A 19,242-nucleotide genomic window follows, 5' to 3' on the forward strand; every position below is an offset into this window, starting at 1 on the left:
GTATACAAATCCAGACATGCAAAAGCTCATCCTGCATTCTTATGATTTGTCATACACCTCAATCTTGTTTGCTCCTGCTCTGCTCTAAATATCTATGTGTGGTCATTTCAGAGGTGCCTTTCAATGAAAGAATAGTGTCCGCTGAAAGGGTGATTTACAGAAGATTATCCAAACATGAAGTCAATTTTGTTTCATAATTTCTTCATTGTGGAGGTTTTCTGAACTACTGGGGTATTTGGCAAATCCAACACGAGTATAAAATGTATTCCATGAGGATATAGTGTTATTCACCAAAGGCATGAAAGTCTATAAGCCTTGAAAAATGCCCAGAAGTGGCAGAATTGTTGAGCCTGGGCGCAGTTAATGGAATTTCACAAGGAAATCTTTTTTTTCTGCTGACCATGCTTCTTCATGATATTACGTTTCATTTCAATATTTTCTTTCTAAAGACTATAATATAAAAGTGTGTTCAATGCACAAAGTAATTTTTTTTCTTGAACCAAGTACTTATGATAATCTTTGATTGAATGTCCTCTAATGAGGTTTGAGTTCCACTAACATTTGGGGATTTAATAAAGATTAATCCAAAACCCTTCTGGGTTTTTGTAGAGATGGAGGCAGATTATTGAGTCTAGCACTGGACTGAACAGTCACGTCCATCACAATACTGAAACTGTTCTTTATAAGCTACCATGACTACATCATTGTTTTGAATGATGAGTCAACGTTTGAAAGGGGAAAACAACCCCAAAATAACTTGAATAGCTGTACACATGGATGAATTAGTTCCATCCATTTATGTAATGTGTGTGCTCGAAGGAAGCAGAACAGATCTACAGTTGACCAGCATCTAGTCCTACCAGCTGAACTATAGATACACCCTTGCCATCACTGATTCAAGATTGAGTTTGTTTCATTTGTGCTCCAGCCATCTATTGCTTTGTGTCCTCTTCATACCCCTGCCTTGTGTTCCCAGTGATTCTTCCTTTGTTCAGTCCCTGTGGAATGACGCCTTGACTCCCTCACTCTTGCTGGCCCCCTCTTTGTTGCGTACGTCTCTCCCAATAACACGCATCCCAAGTTATCTTGACTGTCTCGCAGGGGAGCCCAAGAGTACAACACAAGCAGATGAGGAACCCCGACTAGGCATGCAACCCACGAGCCTGGAGGAGATCAATCACAATCACTACCTGGCTCCACTGCAGAGAACGCAGTGGGAGCAGCAGCAGCCACCCAGCCCTCAAACACCTGAGCGCCACTCTCTCCCCTCCAACCCCCCGCTCAGGGGTATCTTTCTCACAGCCGTCGGGGACCAGCAGCCGCAGCAGTTGCGCCGGCTGGAACAGCACCAGCAGCATCTACGCCAGCTCCAACAGCGGCAGGAGCAGGAGCAGCAGAAGCGCCAGCGGGAGGAGCAGGAGCAGCAGAAGCGCCAGTGGCTGGACGAGGAGCGCCAGCGTCTGGAGCAGCAGCGGCAACTGGAGAGGCAGAGGAGGGAGCTTCTCCAGCTCCAGCTCCAGCAGCAGCAGCAGGAGCACAGGCAGCGCCGTCAGATGTTACAGTGGCAGCTGCAGCTGGAACTTGAGCAGCAGCACCAGCAGCAAAGGCAGCAGCAGCAGGCACATAAGGCTCAGTCTGCAGTGCTGCTCTCACCCTCATCCGGGCTGTGCACCATCTACGAGGCCATGGAGACCAGCGAAGAGGAGGATGAGTGTGATGAGGATGAGGGGAGCTTTGAGGCTGAGAGTGAAAATCTCGAGCCCGCCTCTCCAAAGCTGCGCACCATCCCGACAGATCTTCCGCTGCGCGTGGCCAATGGAAACCTGCGCCACCCTCCCCAAGACCTGGACTGGAACCGGAAGGTTGACATGGTCCAGAAGCTCATTAACCAGACCCTGCTGCTGTCAGGGGAAAGTTGTCCCCCCTTACTTCTCCTTCCAGGGCAGGGTGGGGGCACCTTGAGTCCCCTGGAGAGCAGCCTGTGGCCCAACCTAGTGCCCCCTCTCAGCTCCCCTTCAGCCATGGTCACCTCTGTTAGCAGCTACTCGCCAGATAGCCAGGGCAGCTCCCCGCAGGGTGACTGGACCGTAGTGGAGGTTGAGACTCACCATTAAGGATGCATCAATCTGTCCCTTCTTGGATCTTGAACGATGTGCATCTCAGTTGAAACCTCTGTAAACCAGTGCAAACTGCAAGTGAAAATCAATAATTCTCATAATAATAAGTGCATGCCAAGGATCAATTCAGAGCGCAGACTTCCCATAATTCACTACTACACCCACATTGTCCCTCTCTCTGTCTATACATGTGCATACCTACTACAAGCACTTATGAGACCGTACATTAAAAGCAATATTTTGTCCTTTACCTTTAAACTTAGATCATTTGAAGATAGTGTTTCCAGGGCTGTTAGCAGAACATAGTGTGTAGTTCTTCACCAGGTTCCTCACAGGAACTAAAATGACACCAGTGAGGTATCAGTATATCAGCTATCCATTTTTTTATAAATACTTTTTAGTGACTTTTAGATCAGTCAGGTATGATATGTATGGTTTAGTCCTAGCAATTTCAAGGTTTACCTATGCTTCTCTGTATCCTATTTAAGGGTCAATGACTCATTTATTTATATTTACAAAAGGACTTCCTGCAACGGCTTACAAATGTTTGAGATACCAGAATGCAAAACAGGCACTGTAACCAAGCATCACATCCTGTGTAAATATTAATGCCACTGCTCAGGATAGATTACAGGTTCCGGGGATACACTGACTACTGAATTATGTTAAGCGAGATGGGGATGAAAAGACTTTCTTGTTTCCTTCCTTTTCTCTTTCCTGAAACAGGCAGTCGGGGTAAAGAGGGTTTCTGTCTAAGGGGACTAGCAGGGGGTGAGGGTTGTCTCTCTGCATTCCACTGCCATTACCTCATTTCCTGGGTCCGTCTGTTTCAATGGGTTGCCGAGACTACGGATGATGTCATGATGGCAGAGAAAGGGAGACGTATGAAAGACGACAGTTAATAATACCAGAACTGTGCGGAACAAATCGAGAAAACCATCATGATTCATGAAGGCATCTGTATACGCAATGGTAATGCTACAAATACCGTAATATAATTGTACTGCACTAACCCCCCCTTTCAACGTTGAAAAACCACAAGATGATTACTGGATAGGGCACTACTGCTGTGTTTCTGTTGAAATTGTTTTACATATAAATCTGAAGTCTAACGCGTATAAGCAATATAACTTTCCAATTCATTTTACTTCATTGTGTGTAGGCTACATGTGTTTGGAATTCATTATGAGTAGCCTAATGTTGCTTTTATAGACTGAGTTGTGCTGCCACCTACCGTCTGTAGTATGTTTTTTTCTCTTCATATATCCAGTAACTGTTCTACTCAGGAGATATAGTTGTTTTTTTCTGCTGGTAAAGTATTTTCGAATCTACTCTATAAATTAAATATTTATTTATGCCTAAATGATTCATATTTATGAAATATGATCCTATCGTGATCATTATATCTAGGTTGTTTCTTATAAATTATATATTGCAATTCCTTATGGTTTAGCTGTTAGGTAGCAAAATATTTATGTGAAGTGTCACCTAGACAGCATTGTCCCCCCCTCTCCTGTAAATGATGACTCCTACTGAGTACTGTAAATGATGACTCTTTCAAGTCTGAGGACAGTATTTGTCATCAGTAACATTAATAGCTCTGCCATGGAGTGTTCCTAGTCTTCCTATTATTCACACGATTAGCGTTTGCGTGGTGTCTGTTTTCTGAAGGGGCACCTCTGGCAGAACAAGAGGGACATGGGGTGGGATAATGTATCCCTGTATTTAGAACTGTCTTTAGAAGAGTCCACTCTAATAATTGTGGCATTTTAGCCCAGCAGTTCCACTTGAGAGTCTATTGAGTATATTCTCAAAGTAAAAATTATAAGGTAAGAATACCATTCATTTATCAGATCTCTATGGCATGAGGTCATCAATTTCCCATCATGAAGGTAAATGGAGGTACGTATGCATGTAATTTACTTTTATCATAAGCAATGCAAAGCCTTTTTTCTGATTTGCAATAGATAACCCATATATAGACTAGACATTATAAAACGAAAGAACATTTTCCGTCATTTACATTAGACAATTTCATTGCATTGTTTCAGAGTGGATGTTGATAGGTATTTCTTTTCTGAAGAACATTTTGAAGTTCTTGATACGACCTGGCAAAGAAAAATGACAACAGTTCTAGAAAAACAATACACAGAATGTTTCAGGGAGGATAATCTAGAATTTGAGTTCCTTGCCTTGTTTATATTGAGTAGGCCCAGTATGTCTGTTTGATTAAATAGATTTGATCGTTGAAGATTATTATTTTTGGAATCTGTATTGTTGAGACAGTCATGATAGTTTTGATACTTTTGGAGATTTGATATCTGTAAGACTGTGCTTATGCTTCATGACTGGAAATGTACTGTATAGAAGTCTTTTGTAACGTAAATGTGAAAATTATATTGCTCATCTGAAAATAAATGGTTGTTCAAACAGAAACTCACTGGTCCTCTTGTTAAATTAATTTTGCTTAAGGGGGTGCCGGGACGAAAGTAAAACATTTTTATTGAATGTGATCTACAAAGAGATCGTACGAGACTGAAAGCAAGTATTTTGTGAATAACAACCTGCAACTGTCCTCTGTTAGATATCATTGCATTACAGACCTGGACTAAATAGTTTAATTATTATTTCGGATACAGAGGAACAACTGCAATGTTACTTTTGTCCCGGGTCGAAAGTTAGAGGCATATTATGGCATTGTGGTATACCTCCAACAATGCCAATATTTTACCACATAAAATAATGTTCTTTGAAAATGTGTTCTTTTGGTTAGAATACTGCTGGGTTGTATCATTCTTTAGTGTATGTCTGTTATCATACATAACTTTTTACATTTGCTTTTTTAGATAGATATAACAGTAAGTCTTTGCATTTATATGTTTTTATCTTACAAAATGTGTTTATTCATCAGTCAAATCGTTTCACATCCAAATAGGGGCCCATCTTCACTTTAGCCCAGGTTTTGGCCACTATCTATAATACGCCCAAGGATATTTACATTACACAAAAACGGCTCTTCCATTTCTCAATTCCACGAAAAACAGTATAAACATACATAACATACAAGTTGACCCCTTACATGAAAATATCAACCACTAATGGAATTTACACAGAAACATCAAAAATAGTATCAGCTATAACTGTGATAAAAGATGTAACAAGAATAAGTGTGGCATCTAAATTAAGTTTAAATGCTATATGTGTTGACCTAAGGACGCCTGCCTATCATCATTATACTCGGAGAAAACAGGAGTGTTACTTCCGCCCAGGCTCTCCTCTGCATGTGTCTGGACACAATTATCGACTGAATCATCAGTAGGTCTACAACCTCTTGGTTATCTTGCTATGACGCATGAAACGCAGCCTGCCGCTAGGGAGCGCGCCGTATTTATTAAATAGGCAAGGCTGCTCACTAAGGGTAGTCTCGTTAAAACCAGTGCGGCAATTAACACTAGTCCATGGCCAACCGGAGACACATACCATTTAAAAGGGTTATGTACTTGATATATGGCCTAAACTGCAGCCTAAACGACGAGCAAATAGGGAAGCTGAAGCTTACCAAGTGATGAAGAACTATTTTTATATGGCTAAGCTCTTAACCTCCTCCTCCTCTCTTTTCTTCTACTTCTTCCTCTTCTTCTTGTTACCCAAAAGGTGAAAGTAAATTATATTATCTAACTTATATTACCTATTACACCCACAGTGAAAAGCATTTGGATGTAGCCTATGCTTTTTCGCCTCCATTGCACATTGTTATTGTCTATGGGTCAAGGTAAATACTAGGCTGCTGCCATTAGCACTTCTACCAACACTAGTAGTGTAATAAAATACATAAAAATACAATAATAATGAATGAATGAATAACCAGTTATAAATGATATAGCCTATAATTAAACGAGGGTAAAGGCTGTGGGAATACTACTATTTGTTTTATTATTATTATAATTAATAATAATAAAGTGAAAAATCGCTTAAGTATCAACAGTTGGTCTTAGCCGATTCCTAAGATTGAAAAAAACACCACGGTTTGTAATAAACACGTCACATGACCGACGCAGACCGCTCGCTATTCCTTTCGATCCCGCCGCTCATCCGAATGCGCGAGCATCAGCAGGACTTTTATCAGAGGGGGCCCTCTTAGTCATGTCAATTGTCTCCGCGCTGACAAAAGCAAACCGGGTGCGCTGCTGTTTTGAGATATCACTGCTGGTCCTGAAAAATGTCTACAGTTTGTTTTCAGTGAGGACTTTGCCAAGCTAGGATTGGAGCTACCGGAATGGAAATAACGAATGGCTTATAAGGTGGCGACAGTGTCAACGTCGAATGTCGAAGTAGACTACCCTGTGTGTGTATCCTACTGCAGAATGGACGAAATGGTGTTCCGGAATGATTTCAATCATTTTGAATCGAATGGGAGACCGTGGTAGGCTAGTCATCTAACGTCCCCGAGAGCAACCGGCGTTTGGTTCTACGTTGGCATCTGGCATGTGATCTATGTTTTGTGTCTCCAACTTTTTCTGTGCTCAATTTTGCGCTTATAACTATCAGTGCAACAGTGCAAGACAATGTTGTCCGCAATAGGGGTTTGCCTGTCAGCGATGTGGAGATTCGACAGTGTGCTTCAGGCGTATCGTCTGGCCGTGCATTGTGGTCTTCTGTGAGGCAAATACATTTTGCCTACCTGATGTCCCTCCGGAAGGTTTTCGCACATATTGGAAGACGCATTTAGAAATGGAATTTCGTCCACCATTAACTGAAGCTATGATCTGACGATCCTTGGCAGAGACTTAAACTTCCCATCACAAGCACCGGTCATTGGACTGAGACCAGTGTGGCATTGAAATTGTTATAACGGTTGCAAATAACGCACAATAAAACATGGCCAACAATGACTCGATACAGGTGAGTGTCCCGGTCATAAGCATGTAATTCTGCAGGTAAAGGAAAGGGTTGCCCTCACCTCACGTAGTGTTGTTGAGATTGAATTTGATGTCATAACATCTGAATATGTCTTATTCGAAGTGGATAATGTTATTTAGTTGTCAACAGTCACTGCATGGGTTATGAAACTGTAATAGCGTACACAAAGAGGCCTTTTGTGCAGTTCAAAAAATACTTTAGAATTAAGAAAATACCTTTTATTGAATCATTTTTACTAAATAGATATTCGTTTTTAGTGGACAAAGTGTCATCAGCACCCCTATGATTTAATGTTAATTGTTTTGGGAAAGCGGTAGTTTACTCATCTCTGTAGTAGTTTAAAGTTGTAAGCTCTGTCTCTCAGGCAGGCATATGATGACAGTGGGATTGAGTTACTACACAGCCTTGCAGATGGCAACTCCAGCTCAGGAAACTGCACACTTGGATCGTCAGGTCACTCCTGTGAGAACTGCTGAAAAATTGAACAGCACCTCACTTAAACCCATGCCAGAACCTAACACCTCACTTCAGGATGGTCAGACATATCGTGTTCAGCTTGATTTTATGGTCATTGTTGTTAGTGATCAGTTCCATGCTAGTGCTTCAGTCATATAGGAAAATAGTTTGAGGCCGAGGTCAGTGGATATAGGCAAGGAAGTGATGGTGCACCTGTGCTCAGGATAGTCAATGCTGGTGTCATGTGACAGGAACATGAGAGCCTCGCAAGTAAGTTTGCCCAAAGGGATATCTGGCTCAGTCTGTATTTGCAGAGAGTAGTTTAAACCATTGTGGACCTCAGAGTTCTTTATGTATGTGGGTGGTGAGAATCGCTAAGGTGAGGAAACTTTTCCCCCCCTCAATTACCAAATTGGTGCATAGTGTGTCATGTTTTGCACTTCTACACAAGTTCCTCCTTCTCTGTTGTAGCCCTTCTCTTTCCATTGCTGGAAAACTAAACCGTTTTTTAGTACAAGAGAAACTACCGCTTAGATCTTGCATTGCTAGAAAAAAAGACTTCCAATTGCAAACAATCAGACTATTTTATTTGCAATGATTCATGCAGAGGCATTGAGGGGTGTGTGTGTGTGTGGGGGGGGGGGGGGGGGGGTGGTGTGGGGACAGGATTGGAAGGACTGCTGTGGTCTGCTCTTCGTTTGATTGAGTTCAAGTGAGCAAGGCTGTGGAGTGGATGCTGATGAACTGACCCCATGGCTGCACATGGCAGTCTAGGACAGAGCAATGATTGGGCATGATTGCTCTATTTTCACTCACCCTCAGGCCACAGTCCACAGGAGCTGCTCACTTTGTGCAGAGGAGACAGTGGATTCAAAGGAAGGAAGTGTGTCTGAAATGATTGTCAGATTTTCCCAGTTGGCCTCAGTTCCCCATAGCAACTCTCTCTTTCTCTCTCTCTCTCTATCTCTCTCTTCCCCCTTCTGTTACTGCCCTTCTCTTTGTCCCACTCTGCCATTCTGTTCTCCATTATCGTAAGTCCTCTCTGCCCGCCTCAATTCAGCTTTCCATTAAAGGACACCCTCTATCAGCAATCCTGTATCTCTCATTCTTCCTCTGGCTCCTTTGTTCTGATCTCTGAGTCATGTTTGCATGTACGTCCCTCCTCCAGAGCCCCTCTCAGCTGTTTTCCTGCGAGACTCAGTGCAGTCAGGGTCGAGAGCTTTGCTGGTTCCGTAGCTCTGTGAGTGCATATCACAAAAAAATATATATGTACACAGTCCCTTCTCGTATAATTTTTGGTATAAATTCAGTTCTTCAAAGCCCAGAGGCGGGTCCACTAAGGCTGAGGTCAATCATTTTGCATAATGAGTCCTCCCTCCCAGAGATGTCTGTCTCGGCTTTTTGACAATTACTTTTATTGATTGTGTTGGAGACCCGAGACGTTTGTTTGGTCCATTGGTCAGGGTAATGGTCTCTGGAAAACCCTCAGTTCCCAAACATCCTGAGAGCCATGAGGGGTTCCAGACACCTGATGCGGGCACGTGTGTCTGTGTGCAGCACCACAGGACGGCTTGCACCTTATTCACAACAACATTTGTGGGTCCCAGCTGTCTTAGCCCATCTTGTAGGGGTGTAATAGGATTAGAGGGGCCCAAAATGATGCAGTCAGTCAGTCTCGACTGCCACGGTGACTGTGACTTGGACAGCCCCCTTCAGCCCCCAGGCACCTCCCATGTTGGCTGGGGATTAAGACGGGCGAGCAATCCAGCCTCTCAGACCCACCGCCTGTCCAGCTGCCAAGGGACGAGGACACGAGAGCCACCACCCCCACTCCACATCCAACCACAGCTGATCTGGTTTTGTTTTTCTTGTAGCTGTAAATATGGTTTATGGGTCTACAAACTACTTGAAGACATTTTTATACCTTGGTTTAAGTATACACGTGTGGCTTTTGTCAAATGTGACATTTCTAAACAGCAACTTAATTGACCCCCTGTCAAACCCATTTTTACAGACTATTGACTATTCCTCATTTAGGCAATAATAATTTAATATAAAATTGATTGAATACTAATGTAACAATGGTTGCCCAGTTTAAATGCAGACATTCAGGAAAGAGAGTACAACAAACATATTGATTTGCCATGCACACTCTCAGTTACTCAAGACCTATGACATTGTTTTGACCCCGCCTACTTACAATTTGGGTCACTTTTTTGCTTATTTGTACAGGTGTTGTTTATGAAAGTAGTGCTGACAGCCTTGAGATCACAATGTTCCCTCATAGATGAAAAGGAGCACAAACAGGAGCTCAAACAGGAGCACAGCGCCAGAAAGAAGAGAGAGGGTCATGGAACTGTTATTGGTTACCCAGAGAGAGGATCATCTAGTTAGCCTATTAGCTGTGTTGTGCGAGCCTTGGATATTGCTCATATTCGGTTTGTTTTCACAGTGAGGAAACACATACATGGAAAGACAAATAGAATAACTTCAATGGTTTGGAAAGCAGAAATAAAAGGTTTCACCCTGGGGACGACTTCTCAGGGGATGGTATTGAAAAAGACACATAGTTTCCCATACATGACCTGAGCCGATGTTTCCATGCCCTGTATCTTGGGATCAATATCACCATTCTTTACATCTTCAACAAAACTAAATGTGTTGCTGGTTCTTCCTTTGGTGTAAATTATGGGCTTCAAAAGTAAAGGCCCTTATACTGTACATGGCCTGACTCCCGTTGTCTATTAGAGATCTGGCTGCTTTGGTTTTCTGCCTGTTTTGGGTGCCCTGGCATGCTCTGCCCTCACCAGCAGGCCACTGACATTGGCCCAGCAGCTCTCGGCACCTTTGATCCAAATCTCGTTCCTTTTTCCCCAGCTTCCGCTTAAAAGGCCTCTCTATCCCCTCACGTTATCCCCCAGTGGCATTTGAATCCTCTTTGTGTCTAAGAACTTCATTCCAGTCTCCAGACTGCAGCAGCGGGGGAAGCAGTGCCATGGGTTGGGTGTTTTTGCTGGTTATGCAATCCGCCACATGTATGCTTGCATGTCCTTTTTGTACACAAAGACACTTTGTTTGTGAAATGTTTGTGGCTGTTTATTTCTCTCCTTGCCAGGCCTGTTCATTGATGGCTGTTAAATCATCAGCAGAAGTAAAGACAGGGATTATCATCTGCTTTATCAGAGAGGCTCTTAACCCGACGCCATAATCATTTTTAATCTGCTTTTCACCCCCACTGCGCCCACACCACACCTCCCCTTCCAATTGCCATTAGAAATCAGGTTGACATTTATTCATTTTTCATAGCGCCCTTCACATCGTGTTCCCGAATTGTGGGCCTGTATCATTGAATGGTTCAGGTGTCGTGGAAGGCCTTTGTGGCGTTCAGGTGTCCTAGATGTGTGTCTGAGCTCCATATTTCACTTAAGCAGAAAAGTGGAACAAGGGAAAGACAGAGAGAGGGAGAGAGAGAGAGACTGTGGTGATAGTTCTCTTTGCATCTGCTGTGGCTTTTGTCCAGGACTGGTTGAAAATGCTTAAGTGTGCAAAAATAAAAAAAACGATGTGTACGCTCACCCACAGGCGAATGATGTTGAATGCTGCACACTCGCATATTTACTATGCTGTTTTAGGGACTATTTCTGTGCCTCAAGGAGAACACTGGGTTCACCTTGGTGAGGTCACCTCCTGCCTTATATCACTTCAGCCTTCACACACATTGCACATCTGACCCACCCAGGAAATACGCATGGAGGCTCACAGGGCCTGTTGCAGAGCAGACACACCATGACCTCCCAGTGCCCACCCAAGCACTCGATCTACACTTGTAGACTTGTGTTTGTGCTGTAACCTCGTTCCACTGCACTGCCGGTCGTCTCTGCCCAGGGTGGTGTGAGTGAGCTGCCACACATTTGAATAGGGAAAGCATCACAATCTACACTCTGTGCTGTGGGGTGGCGTGCAGACTCACAGACAGCCACGCCCAACCCCCACTCAATTTAGCCAGGGGGTGGTGGTGTTCAAATTTATTGAACTTCACCCCACTCCCTCCGGATTTACTACTGATTGCAAAACAGTCCTCAGAGAGATAAAAAAAAAACACACTTCATGATTACCAAAGTGCTCATCATGTTATAAAATGGGTTGATGATGAAACATTCTCATCAACTACTGCCTCACCCATCGTGGGTGAACCACTTACCTCAATGCAGCTCATAGAGGGGTACACAGAGACCTTGCACCACGTCATAAACTGATAACCTGTAATGGAGCGCATCAGGGAAAGACAGTCTTTCAAGAACAGAACTGGTGGTAGTTGTATAATAAAAATAAAATTTGGAGCTGGAGGATATCTTGTGGGACACAGTCCCAGAACTTGTGGGACACAGTAGGGAGTTCCAGCTGACCTTCTTCTAAGATCACATGACCCTTTTGTCTGCACTGTATCCAACACAGTGTGGAGGGTTATGTGGGGACACCTCTCCATAGTCTAACCACTATTCAGAGGACACTGCCACGAGTCCAACATCTGTTTTTCAGACATCGGATGAGCACTGCAAAAAGTTTTTGCAAAGACCTTGCAACACAATGGCCACCAGTTCAAATCATTCAGAGGGATCACATTGGCATTTGGCTTTGACAACAGTACTGGCAAATTTCAGGCCCAGCTGCGTCCGAACACAGGCCTGTCCTTCTTCATTTGGTGCCCTGCTCCTCTGCTGCAGGTCCCCTCTCTGGATGAGCTTGCTCACATTTCTGACCTCGTTTTGTGTTAGCCTGCCCCCATCACAGCTCTTGGCAGTGCATTCACACAAACAGTCTCTTAAGAGGATGAACTGCCTCACAATGACACCATTCATGGTGATCTTGCTGCACCAGCTGTGCAGGCCCTTTTATGCAGCTGACGTCTACGCACACACACATACACGCACGGTTCATACAGCGGGCTCACAAATATGCATACACCCTCATGGTCGCACACGAGCAGACACAAACGCTGGTGTCCTCGGATACAGCAGTGTCTCAGTTTCCCCACACCCCGTAAGCTTTTGCAGGCCACCCTTGGAAAAAGAAAACCAGAGCCCAGACATAACCAACACTGACTTGTGGCTTATTCCCCTTTACACAGAGGGCTTTTAAGGATCACTGGGCCATCTGTTTCATGACAGGATATCTGTTCGTATAGGTGTGAAGACAGTGGTGATGAGCAGTGTCACCATTCGTCATTATAGAGACATTACAAGGCAGCACTGCCACTGTCTGGGTGTCTCCTACTCTTCCTCAAGTGTCTACCCACCTGCCACTGCAGAGGCTCAGCACAGGCTGTGCTGCTGCACTAGAAGTCCTTGCACTTATGGCTGGAGCATCAGTAACTGCTATTTTATTCATGGCCACTGCCTGACGTGTGCTCACTCTAACTCCTGCTGTGTGTCTCTGATTTGTTAGCCTCTCCTGAGCGGTGCTTAAGCGTAGACACTGGGTTTTTGAGGTAGCCTGTGTGTGTGTTTTGTGTGTACGCGTTTGTGTGTGCGTGTGTGTTTGAGTGGTGGGCTAAGTAATTGGAATTCTCTGCAAGGCCCCCAGCCTCACATAACCCAAATCCAGGGGCTGCTGCTGAATTGGGTTGTGTAGAGACGGGTATGTGAGGGGAATTCAGATGAGACAAAACCCCTCCACTCTATTTGTTTATCTCTATGTGACTGTTTGCCTTTGTATGTTCGTGTGTGTATGTGTTGTGTCTTACCCACATAATGGCATGCTCGCAAATGATGTCCTAAAAGACATATAAGTTCATCATTTTGTACATTATTTATGATAATCCATCTTATTCTATTTTATGTTGTGTTACATCACCTCAAACAAGGGCCTCATAAACAGGTGCATGTTCTCCCCCCGAATGGCATGTCACCCTCTGAAGGTCAGTTGGCTTAATGAAACATCATTTTAATTCCCCCTTCATTATTTTTTCCCCTGTCATTTCTCATAATTACCGATTTACCACATAATATCGTTAAAATCCGGAAGTGCTGATATGAAGCTTGTCCTTATGTAATGATGGCTCAGTACATTAATTGACCAAACAGCAGAAAGCCATCACACAGTTAGTGTGCAGCATGCCTGAGAGGTGCTGTGCTGAAGGTGTTTGAGCAAGAAGCTGACTAAAATACTCACCCACACATGAACACATACGTATACTGTATGATCACTGACACATATAATGACATGCACTTATCCAGACATATACATGCATTCCTGCACAAACATATGTAGCCCCCCCCCCCCCCCCCCCCAAACACACACACTCTCTTTGAATAACCCAGAGTGAACTGTGTGTGGAAGAGGCAGTGAGCCGGGCTGTGGATGAGAGGCTTTTTTGTCTATATATAGCAGTGCTCGAAACCGACAAGCCATTAAAACTTCATTGGAGGGACGGTCCTGGGTCCTCACATGGCTCATACTGTCTGTGTGTGGCTTGGCCGACGCACATCACCACACAGCCCTCAGCCCAGGACATACTGCCACTGTGACTGGAGCAAATCTAGCTTTGCCCTGTGATTGCTGCCCCACTCCTGTAGCGGAGTTTTGGCCAACTGTTTCACACACATACTGTATACACACGCACATTGTCTCACTCTCTCTCTCTCCCACACACATCCAGTTATTTGTCCACATCACATGTAAATAAGCACAGGTAGACATCAGTATTAGTTGTGCTTTTACTTCAGGAAGTTTAGCTTGATGGTTTGATGAGTTCCTCTTATTGTGGGCTGTTGTTACAAAGACAGAGAGAGAGAGAGAACTAAAGAGGGTTGAATATATATAGACCCGCTGGTCTCAGTGGCAGAGAAAAGCCAAAGAGCGAAGAACAGTGCTGATGCACACTCCTGCTCAGCGATGTTCTGTGACACATGCGTGCACAAACAGGAGACGTTCCAGCACTCCTTGCCTGTCATGGATGCGGATCGTTGCCAGTGTAGGTACTCTTCCTCTGGCATAGAAGCCTCTTGGTTGGTGAGCAGTGAGTCAAAGCAGTACTTCTCTCGTTAAAAAACTCTGTTTTCAACTTTTCTGGTAGCACACTACTGTGTTCTGTCATGGGTTTACTGTGTGTGTGTGTGTGTCAGTTTATGATACACATGGCAAGTGTATGTGTGTTTGTACATATGTGAACGGTCTGCACTCAGGAAGTACTTTGCTGTGAATGTGGGGTGGTTTCACTTCCTCCTCTGTGAGGCTGGGGCGGAGCCGTGAGTCCTGGGCCCTCTCTGCCCTCCCTGTGGCGTGGCTGGCAATCGGCACGTGATGTGTGAATCACTGATACACAATGATGGCAGAGAGAGAGAGGGGGGTCTGCGCAAATGTCATCTTAAGTTGGCCATTTGAGATACTGCCTCATACTGCCATTCTACATTTCCCCTTCCTGCTACGTCCCTTTCTGTCTCTCTGTCTCTCTCTCTCTCTCTTTCTCTCTCTTTCTCTCTCTCTTTAACCTCTATCAGACCACCAGTATCTGTGGTTCCTCCTCTCCACGTGCTGCCATCTATTTGTGTCTGCTGTTCTCTTTCCCTCTGTTAGATTTCAGGAAGTGTGATGGTGACAATACCAAACGTGTGCCGATTGTCACTTTGTTAAACCTATAAACTTTCAGAACCTGTGCATTTCCAAAGTGCGTTTGAGACATTTGATAAAGTCAGGAATACAAACTTCCAATTTCGATGATTCAGCTTCTTCTGTAACAGACCCACTGATGCGTATCTAACTGTCTCGGTTTGAGTGTGAGGATGTGAAGTTAGTGCTCGCTATGCAGAAGAAATGGGTGAAGGCGGGAAGCTGTGAGGCTTCGTGCTGTCTCATTGTATGTGACAGCTCTCTCTCTCTCTCTCTTTCTCTCTCTCCCCCTCTCTTGCTCACTTTGTAGAAATGAACAGGAAACAGGGGTGGGGCTGAGCCTCTGTCTCTTCACTCCTTTCTCACTTTCTTTCTCGGTATCTCTGTTAGGCATACTTTACTCTGGATTCCTGGTCGAAGGCACCAGATTTGGACATTTTACCAAACAGGACTGAGAGTCGGGGGACGGGGACAGGGGTTTGGACCTGTCTAGCAGGTGCAGTAGGGACCGTATCTGGGAGGACTAGGGCGCTTGTGGGGCCATGGCTAGCGAGGGAGCAATAAGCGTGGGCCCTGCCGAGCAAGACACCTGCAACAGTCCAAATGAAAGCGCAGAGTTTGACCCACTGGTAGGGAGCTATGCTCAGAAATGATATGGCTTGTGTGAGTGTGGGTGTATATGTGTGTTTCTTCATTTGTGGTTTTGGTTGCCCTCTTCCAGACACTGTTTCTTTCTGTAACTGTATAGTCAGCATGTTATGTTATATTTGCAAACCTTTTTCAAAGTTAAGCTATTGTTCTATTAGTTTTATTTTTAGGTCTGTAATCTGTGATTCGAGATAATGTATCATGGCCGCCAATGTGCTTCCTCATTTAGATGTTTTTTTTTACGCCATGTTGTGTATTCATATAGCAGTAGCTTCAATGTCACCTGATAATAATAGTAACTCACTTGTAGTTTTACCTGTCCAAGTTATCAGCGAAGATGTGTGCGTATGTGTGTGATTACATGTGTATGTGTGTGTTTGTATGTGTGTGTTTGTGTCTCAGATCCTGATTCTGCTGCACCTTTCTGCCGCAGCCAACGAGTCGTATACATTAATGTAATCACTAGTTTAACTTTATTTAGAAGGCTTGATTTAATCAGTATATTTCCATTCTGTTCTATGAAGCTGCTATATCTAAAGAGAGAGGAAATGGTGTGACAGCTCTAGTGTCGTGGAAGATGGGTGTCCTTCGGTAGCCATTTTGCGCCATGTCTTACCACAGAGACTCATTGCCTGTGCTAACACATAACTGGCATAACCTCAGCCACTGCCAAGAAAGTGTGGACACCTCACAACTTAAGATACGATGTGTGATAACTGAAGTGGTAGTGGAATGAGCTTTAGACTGCCAACTCAGCCTTGAGAGAGCCTGAGTGGTCATAATCACGAATAGTGATGGACTGCCGGCCTGCAGCACTTATGAGAGTGACAGCTCTAAACGGTCTGCTGGAAGCTTATATTAAGCTTTCTTACTGGTTTGTGTGAGTGCACACATGTGTTTGTGTGTGTGTGCATGCATGAGTGGATGACTGTGTGGCTTAGTGTACGTAATCACATGATCATGTACTGTATATTTATGCATTACTATGAAAACAAAGCATGCATTTCTCTGTATGTGTTTGTGTATGTATGCGTATGTGTATCTGTATGTGTTTATATGAATGTGTGTTTTTGTGTGTGTTTGTGAATGGGTTTGTGAGTTTCATACATTCAGTGTGAGGGGAATTTAGGTAAATATAGCTATGCTGACAGAGTGTCTGTCTTAGTTAACTGTGTTGATCAGAAACGCTCTTAGATCAATCTCTGTCTCAATTAGCGCTGCAGGGATCAGTGCTAATCTTGTTAGCATGGACTGCTGAGAGATGGGAACTCTCTCTGGATCTGGCTCAATCTGGCGGCCCACTGTTTAACCTCCAGCCCGGAGAGAGCTGGCCCTTCGAACAGAAAATAATTTTCCCAAAGCTGATCCCTGCTCTCTCGGTGCCCCCAAAACTAGCCCAGCCCTCTTAGCTATGCAAGAGTGTTTAGCGGATTGGTTCAGAGGGCTTTATTGGTGTTACAACACCACGGCCTGGCTGGATGTGAGGCTCTTTGTGAGATAATGGGTCCTAAGTTGGGGCACGTGCCTGCAATCGCACGAAGTCTGGCTGGGCTTTCTCCGAGCGCTCACTCATGCTGCTTGTGAGGGCCTCTGACATTGTCATGTGTCGCGTGTTTTCTTTGTGTCGAATGTTTCAACAGATTTGAGATGGGGCCAGTGTCTCGGTCAGCTAATCCCCAGTGATTCGTCAGTATTGGTTCCAATTTTGAGAATCATGCAGGCAGGGAGGCACAGTGCTGGATGCCAGTTCAGTCAGCCCGCCCATTAGGCTCATATCCTGCAACACAATATGACAATTCAGCTCCATCCAGCGAGTTTGCTAATGCAATTAGCATCTCTGTGGCCACTGAATCTTCCGACAGAATTTTCTCTACCCCCCCTCACTCTTTCTCTCTCTGTCCATTCATTCCCTCGCAGAGCGACCCGGATGGGCTGTCGGTACTGGAGCAGCTGGGCCTGGACCAGAGCTCGGACCTGTCCGACTCCAACGTGCAGCAGCGGCTGGAGGAGCAGCGGGAGCGCATCCGCAGGGAGATCCGCAAGGAGCTTAAGATCAAGGAGGGCGCAGAGAACCTGCGTCGCGCCTCCACGGACAAGCGTCAGGCCCAGCAGGTGGACAGCCAGCTGCGCTCGTCAGGGCGTAAGCTGGACAGCCTGCACACACAGCTCCAGGAGCTGGACGCACACATCGTGGTAAAAGGCCACGATGAGAGCAGAGGTGAGATTTATAGGCACTCAGAGATGTGGCATGGGTGGAGTTTGGAAGTGGTGAAGGGTGGATTATATGTTTATAAAAAAAAAATAGAAAAAAGCCTAAAATGTTTACTGACAGCCTTCTTTTGACAGATTCTTTTGCAAAATAAATAGCAATTTTCACCCTCAGCTAATGAGAACCACTTTTCCCCGCATTGAAAAGAATGTATGTGGAGACTGTAGGTTTGTAATTAACCCAGAGTTTTACCCACTGGTTCATCCAAAAATGTGGAAGAGATTTCTCTGGGGTTAGGGAGAAGAGCCACAGCCTCCCCGGGGTTGCTGGAATTGACTGTGGATTTATTTTTAATCAGGACATTTTCATATATTTTTAATCAGACATTTTCAGCTCAGTGGTGGGGTATTATTTGATAAGACTCACGTGACTCATTTAATGTGAGTTTGAGGACTGCAGATACTGATTTCGAGGGAGAGGAGTGTGGTGGAGCACTTGAATTAGCAAAATGCTAATGAGTTCCAGCCTTACTGTCTAAGTAGGTCAGTAGACACAGGCTGCACCTTAGTGAATTTGTATTGATTTGAACTTATGGCTATAGTACTGCTTGGCAATGTGTGACCTTTAAACCTTGACCTCCACAGATGACCCCCATTCTCCGGGGACAGTCAGTCGCCCCTCTGCTAACGAGCACCGGATCGCGGCCCTGCAGCGGCAGCTGAACATCGAGCTGAAAGTGAAGCAGGGGGCAGAAAACATGATCCCCATCTACGCCAATGGAGCCGCCAAGGTACCGTGTCCCTGCCCTTTAATGAGTCTTCCTCAGTCACCCTCTTCGTCATTTACTCACTCACACTTCTGCTAACCATCTCAGTCACTCATGAAGTCTTTGATTCATCCACGTCTTCATCCATTCACAAATACACCCACTCAGTGACCCTCTGTAAAGCCTGTGCAGTCAGACAGGGAGGCAGCCGTGCATGGGCCTGCACACTGCCTGTCTAAGCGCCTTTTGAATCACTGACATCACTGTTGTCAGTTTTTGATATCAAAGTCCTTTTAAGCTTTTACATATCCAGGGTTTAGTTTTTTTTTTCATCACTTAATCTCCCACCTCACCTTTTCTTAACTGACCAAATCAATCATCTGATATTTGTGTTTCTATAGATTAGTCCACTTTCTTCCTTGCTGCCTTTTTTTTTCCATCGTTTGAGTGTATAGGTTTCTTTTTGGTAATAGTTAGTGCTTCTATCGTTGTAACAATATGTATAGCGCATTTTAACA

General features: G+C 44.5%; 1 protein-coding gene across 1 annotated transcript in view; it reads left to right on the top strand.

Moving 5' to 3' along the window:
• Window positions 1-14,367: 14,367 nt before the first annotated feature.
• The window catches only part of pkn1b (protein kinase N1b), a gene marked incomplete at both ends in the record, with an annotated part of 20,683 nt that continues 15,808 nt past the window's right edge, over window positions 14,368-19,242 (top strand). Inside the window, 3 exons of the mRNA XM_080855740.1 lie at window positions 14,368-14,466; window positions 17,667-17,967; window positions 18,603-18,748. Of these exons, the coding sequence (XP_080711866.1) occupies window positions 14,368-14,466; window positions 17,667-17,967; window positions 18,603-18,748 (546 nt within the window). The remainder of the gene's footprint in view (window positions 14,467-17,666; window positions 17,968-18,602; window positions 18,749-19,242) is intronic.

The sequence above is a fragment of the Sprattus sprattus genome (genome assembly GCF_963457725.1).
Source record: "Sprattus sprattus genome assembly, chromosome: 18".
Lineage (NCBI taxonomy): Eukaryota > Metazoa > Chordata > Actinopteri > Clupeiformes > Clupeidae > Sprattus > Sprattus sprattus.